The sequence below is a fragment of the Hordeum vulgare genome, chromosome 5H (genome assembly GCF_904849725.1).
Source record: "Hordeum vulgare subsp. vulgare chromosome 5H, MorexV3_pseudomolecules_assembly, whole genome shotgun sequence".
NCBI lineage: Eukaryota > Viridiplantae > Streptophyta > Magnoliopsida > Poales > Poaceae > Hordeum > Hordeum vulgare.
In genome coordinates this window covers 530877794-530884120 of record NC_058522.1, presented here as the reverse complement: position 1 = coordinate 530884120, position 6327 = coordinate 530877794, and the positions used below count along the sequence as shown (strand labels likewise).

General features: G+C 53.5%; 1 protein-coding gene across 1 annotated transcript; it reads right to left on the bottom strand.

Moving 5' to 3' along the window:
* Positions 1–1023: 1023 nt before the first annotated feature.
* On the bottom strand, positions 1024–3388 carry LOC123452342 (cytochrome P450 81Q32-like). The gene is made up of 2 exons (XM_045128981.1): positions 2284–3388; positions 1024–1788 (listed from the first exon to the last, which is right to left on the bottom strand). Exons 1-2 carry the CDS (start codon positions 3223–3225, stop codon positions 1171–1173), a joined length of 1560 nt encoding a protein of 519 aa, XP_044984916.1. The 5' UTR covers positions 3226–3388; the 3' UTR covers positions 1024–1170.
* Between the last annotated feature and the right edge of the window lie 2939 nt (positions 3389–6327).

Below are 6327 nucleotides of genomic sequence, written 5' to 3'. Positions count from 1 at the left end.
CAACCGCTCGTAGGTGATGTCGGCGATGCGCTACAACGCCCGTCGACTCTGGTCGCTGCTGCAATGCAACAAATCTTTCCACGAGCGATGGTGCTGTGACACCGCAACTCATCCATGGCCCCTGGTGCTGCGACACCGCAACTCGTCCATGGCCCCTGGTGCTGCGACACCGCAACTCGTCCATGGCCCCTGGTGCTGCGACACCGCAACTCGTCCATGGCCCCTGGTGCTGCGACACCGCAACTCGTCCATGGCCCCTGGTGCTGCGACACCGCAACTCGTCCATGGCCCCTGGTGCTGCGACACCGCAACTCGTCCATGGCCCCTGGTGCTGCGACACCGCAACTCGTCCACGGCCCCTAGTGCTGCGATGCAACTTCGTTCGCGCTGGTGTTGCGACGCAACTCGTCGACGCTACTGCTGATGCAAGTCACCAGCGACGGAGCTGCAATGAAGCACTCACCGGCAATATTCCATGCTCCAGTGCAGCGCTCGCGCGGGGCAACTCCTGGTGCTGCATTGCAGCGTTCTCCGGTGGTTTTTCGGAGATCGGTGCTGCAATGGAGCTTCGCCGGCGGCTCCGCATGCTTCGATGCAGCGCTCGCCGTCGGTGCTACAACGCAGCACCTAGGAGAGGGGGCAAGAGGCGGCGCCGCCCATTGTGCTGTTGCAACCCAACACACAAGGGGAGGCAGGTGACGTTCGCTGCCGGTACTGCAACGCTGCGCCCGCCGGCGGCAACCCCTGCTCCGTTGTAGCACTCATCGGGGCTCTTGGTGCTGCATCTCAGCGCTCGTCGGTGACTCCGAATGTTCGAGATCGAAGCAAAGAGGGGAGTTGGTGATGCGATGCAAGGGAGACGTACGTGCGTTGACCATTCCATGGGGGCTAGGAGAAACCGATCGAACAGTGTGGTTGAGCTACATCAGACGGTCAACAAGGCGGCTTAATTTTTCCTCGCATCAGCCGGATGATTCGTAGCAGCTCCTTTTCATTTGGATAAACTACAAAGACCCTAGCTTGTGCAAGAATCACATATGATGGCATTATATGCTTAGTAGTCGCAACAAGTTTATTCGGTACACCAAAACGCTATCCAACCATGCATAAGGAACGTTGCTACTTCTGAAAACTAATAATGTACATAAGTTATGCCAAGAAGTTCGATCCTCAGAGCTTCTGAAGGACATCGCGCATGGCAGCACGCGGCCTACACACGGCCTCCAAAGCCACGGCCTTGGGCATGGTGATCCCCACCCCCTCCGTCATGTCCACCTCCACGCCGCCGTCCACCCGATCCCAGTCGAAGCACTGCACCAGCATCCCGAGAACAACCCCGACCGTCTGCAGCGCCAGCGCCTCGCCGGGGCACCTCCGCCGCCCCATCCCGAACGGCATCAGCAGCAGCCCGTCGCCCTTGCCGTCCTCGAACCGCTCCGGCCGGAACGCCGTCGGGTCCTCCCACGTCGCCGGGTCCCTGTGGATGGCGTACGCGTTCACGATCAGCATGGTGCCGCTCGGCACGTCGTAGCCGCCGACCTTGCAGTCGGCGGAGGACTCGTGCGGCAGCAGCAGCGGCGCCGCCGGGTACATGCGTAGCGTCTCGTTGATGATGCACTGGAGGTAGCTGAGGCGGGGCACGTCGTCGGCGGCAACCATGCGGGAGGTCCCGATGGACGCGTCGATCTCGGCCTGGGCCTTCTTGAGCGCCGCCGGGTGGTTCAGCAGCAGCGACATCGCCCATTCTATCGTGGTTGAGGTCGTCTCCGTTCCGGCCACAAACATATTCTGCAATGAATTATTTAATAGATTTAACTTTAGTAAATTCTTGTAGAATTGGAAGCAGATTCATAAAAAGCAAACATGATTTAGAATACCACACAAATCCTACGAAGGCAAAGAAAGCCTTAACGTCAAGTACTCGAGAATGGGAAAAGGCCAAAATTACTAGACATAAACACGTGTATTCATCCAGCTAAGTGACATGGAGTTACTCGCCTTGCCTGCCTTGTCCTACCTTGTACGTTGAGTCACTATTCTGAGCTTCAGTGACTTAACTACATCTGTTTTTGGGTGTATGATATGATAGAGTGATACTATCTGATGATATCATGATGGATAAAAAGTGGAGTAATAGAATGACTCTGGTTGTGTTGTTGCCTATCAGATGACTTAAACGAGTGACAAGTTTACTGATGATGCCAAATAGCCAATATCATTAATGAGGAAACTGACAGTTAAAGTATGGTATGGGAGAAGCAACCAAGTGGAAGAGGGACTTACCGCACACAGAGCGATGATCATCTGATCAGTGTACAGCTCCGGCTCCGTCTTTTGCAGAGTGAGGAGCACGGCAATCATGCTCTTCTTCTCGCCCTCGTCGCCGCCCTCTTCCATCCTCCGCCGCTCGGCGTCGATGAGCCGGTGGAGGAAGGCGTCCCTCCTGCTCACCGTGGCCAGGATCCTGCTCCTCACGCCGGACACGTCGAACCACCGCATCACCGGCAGGTAGTCCCACAGGTTGGCCGCGCCGATGAGCGGGATGATCTCGTCCACCACCTGCTTGAACTCCTGCGCCTCCACCGACATGTCCGTGTCAGCGTCCGCCTCCGAGCGGGTGCCCTTGGTCCGCGCGATGGTCTCCATGAGCACGCTCAGGGAGAGCTCGAACAGGCTCCGCTTGAGCTCCACGCGCGCGGCTCCGCCGGGGGACGCCGCGGCGGCGCGGTACAGACGGCGCGCCATGGCGCGCACCTCGGCGGCGATGACGCCCGACATGCCGGCGACGCGATGCGCGGAGAGCAGGCGCACGGCGGCGACGCGGCGGAGGTTGCGCCAGTGCGGGCCGTAGCTGGAGCTGACGAGCGAGGTGCCGCCGTAGGACACGAGCATCTGCGAGGGGAACTGGGGCCGGTTGGCGAAGGCCACGTCGTGGTCCGTGAAGCACTCCCTGGCGCACGCCGGCGAGGACACCACCACGGCGTTGCGCGCGCCGAGCCGAAGCGAGAAGACCGGCCCATGGCGCGCCCCGAGGCGGCACAGTGCGGCGTGCAACGGCTTCTCCACGAGGTGGAGGTGGCCGAAGAACGGGACGGCCGGGGGGCTCGGCGGCAGCTGCACGGCGCCCTTGCCCTTGCCGCGCCTGCCATCGCTCCTCTTGCCCAGAATGTAGTGGAGCAGGAAGAGGAAGGCCAAGGAGAGGACGGCAATGGATGCCTTATCCATGGCTGACTATCCGCGGGGAAGTGATGGATGTACTGATGTGTCTCGAACTCGCATACTGATTGGATGTATGTGTCCTGCCTGCATGGCGGGCGTATATATCACGCGCCGTGCGCGGACCGGTTCCCATGCCTTGGCTCGGCTTGCCTTGCGGTGCAGCTTAAGCTGCATAATACGCCATGGCTGACGTCCATGGCGATGGAGTTTAGCACCCATGCCACAGTTTGGTTAGAATGGATGGCACAAGATTATTTCCTTCCTACTACGTCTAAAGTGGAAGGCGTGCCTTGTCTTGTTTCCCCGCGCGGCGCTGGATCCATACCCACTTCCTTCAGAATGCAAAAAGGCCAACTCGGATTAGGGTCCTGCATCTTGCGATCTTTCCTTTGGAAACAAGAAACTCTGACGAATTAAAATAAATTAAAGAAGTGCTACGTGTTCATCAGATGATTTTTTAAAAGATCGGCTTGATTAGGAGCCGTCCGATATGGTATCATCATACGGACATTGCAACAAACCTGATGTTGCGGAAACTTCTGCAACATAGATCTGATTACAGAAACTTCTCACGACGGTGACGACCTCTTATGTTCATCGCTACTTCGACGTTTTCTGTAATTGAAGCTATGTTTCTAAAATATGCCTCATGTTGCATACTGTCTGGCCACTCACTCTCTAACATCGTGCGCTCCTCCGGTGCTGCAATTCACGCTATGATTCTGAAACAAGGCTGTTGCAGAAGAAAAAAACCCAGCACCATAATCGTTTTTCTTTTTCTTTCATTCCATCGCAAAAAGAAAAACCTTCACCACCAGAAAATTTTTTTTTCTAAAACAAAACATATGTTGCATAAATATTTTAAAACAAGGCCCGAGTTGCAGAAAAAAAACTTCACCACCCAGTTTTTCTTTCTAAAACTAGTCATGTGTTGCAGAAATATACTAAAACAAGACCCTTCTTGGGGAAAAACTGACTACACGTGACTGATTTGTGGTCAGCGCGAGCGCTGATCAGAATTGATCGGACGGCTACGCAAGCGGCGGATGCTCGCGTGTGCATCAGTTGGTTGAATGATAGTGTTTTCCATAAATTAAAAGAAATTCTGACGAAGTTGTCTACTCACTGATTTGTGATCAGCTTCGTTTACTTGTAGAGTATACAAGTGATGAAATTATTAAGCTGGACAAGGTACCTCCTGTAAATGCTATTGTTGGAATTATGCCCTAGAGGCAATAATAAATGTATAGTTATTATTATAATTCCTGTATCAAGATAATAGTTTATTATCCATGCTATAATTGTATTGAATGAAGACTTATTTACATGTGTGGATACATAGACAAAACACCGTCCCTAGCATGCCTCTAGTTGGCTAGCCAGTTGATCAATGATAGTCAGTGTCTTCTGATTATGAACAAGGTGTTGTTGCTTGATAACTGGATCACGTCATTGGGAGAATCACGTGATGGACTAGACCCAAATTAATAGACGTAGCATGTTGATCGTGTCATTTTGTTGCTACTGTTTTCTGCGTGTCAAGTATTTATTCCTATGACCATGAGATCATATAACTCACTGACACCGGAGGAATGCTTTGTGTGTATCAAACGTCGCAACGTAACTGGGTGACTATAAAGATGCTCTACAGGTATCTCCGAAGGTGTTAGTTGAGTTAGTATGGATCAAGACTGGGATTTGTCACTCCGTGTGACGGAGAGGTATCTCGGGGCCCACTCGGTAATACAACATCACACATAAGCCTTGCAAGCAATGTAACTTAGTGTAAGTTGCGGGATCTTGTATTACGGAACGAGTAAAGAGACTTGCCGGTAAACGAGATTGAAATAGGTATGCGGATACTGACGATCGAATCTCGGGCAAGTAACATACCGAAGGACAAAGAGAATGACATACGGGATTATACGAATCCTTGGCACTGAGGTTCAAACGATAAGATTTTCGTAGAATATGTAGGATCCAATATGGGCATCCAGGTCCCGCTGTTGAATATTGACCGAGGAGTCTCTCGGGTCATGTCTACATAGTTCTCGAACCCGCAGGGTCTGCACACTTAAGGTTCGACGTTGTTTTATGCGTATTTGAGTTATATGGTTGGTTACCGAATGTTGTTCGGAGTCCCGGATGAGATCACGGACGTCACGAGGGTTTCCAGAATGGTCCGGAAACGAAGATTGATATATAGGATGACCTCATTTGATTACCGGAAGGTTTTCGGAGTTACCGGGAATGTACCGGGAATGACGAATGGGTTCCGGGAGTTCACCGGAGGGGGGCAACCCACTCCGGGGAAGCCCATAGGCTTTTGGGGGACACACCAGCCCTTAGTGGGCTGGTGGGACAGCCCCAAGGAGGCCTATGCGCCAAGATAAGAAAATCAAAGGAAAAGAAAAAAAAGAGAGGGAAGAAGTGGGAAGGGAGGGGGACTCCTCCCACCAAACCAAGTCCAACTCGGTTTGGGGGGGGGGGGGGGAGTCCTCCCCCCCTTGGCTCGGCCGACCCCTTGGGAGTCCCTTGGACCCCAAGGCAAGGTCCCCCTCCCTCCTCCTATATATATGGGGCTTTTAGGGCAGATTTGAGACGACTTTCTCACGGCTGCCCGACCACATACCTCCATAGTTTTTCCTCTAGATCGTGTTTCTGCGGAGCTCGGGCGGAGCCCTGCTGAGACAAGATCATCACCAACCTCCGGAGCGCCGTCACGCTGCCGGAGAACTCTTCTACCTCTCCGTCTCTCTTGCTGGATCAAGAAGGCCGAGATCATCGTCGAGCTGTACGTGTGCTGAACGCGGAGGTGCCGTCTGTTCGGTACTAGATCGTGGGACTGATCGCGGGATTGTTCGCGGGGCGGATCGAGGGACGTGAGGACGTTCCACTACATCAACCGCGTTCTCTAACGCTTCTGCTGTGCGATCTACAAGGGTACGTAGATCACTCATCCCCTCCCGTAGATGGACATCACCATGATAGGTCTTCGTGCGCGTAGGAAAATTTTTGTTTCCCATGCGACGTTCCCCAACAGTGGCATCATGAGCTAGGTTCATGCGTAGATGTCTTCTCGAGTAGAACACAAAAGGTTTTGTGGGC

What these genes read in the sequence shown, in the direction of transcription:
- LOC123452342 (XM_045128981.1), bottom strand. Translation starts at nt 3,225, where the DNA reads ATGGATAAGGCATCCATTGCCGTCCTCTCCTTGGCCTTCCTCTTCCTG. An exon ending in TGATCATCGCTCTGTGTGCG is followed by an intron (nt 1,789 to 2,283) that starts GTAAGTCCCTCT and finishes AATTCATTGCAG; the next exon opens with AATATGTTTGTGGCCGGAAC.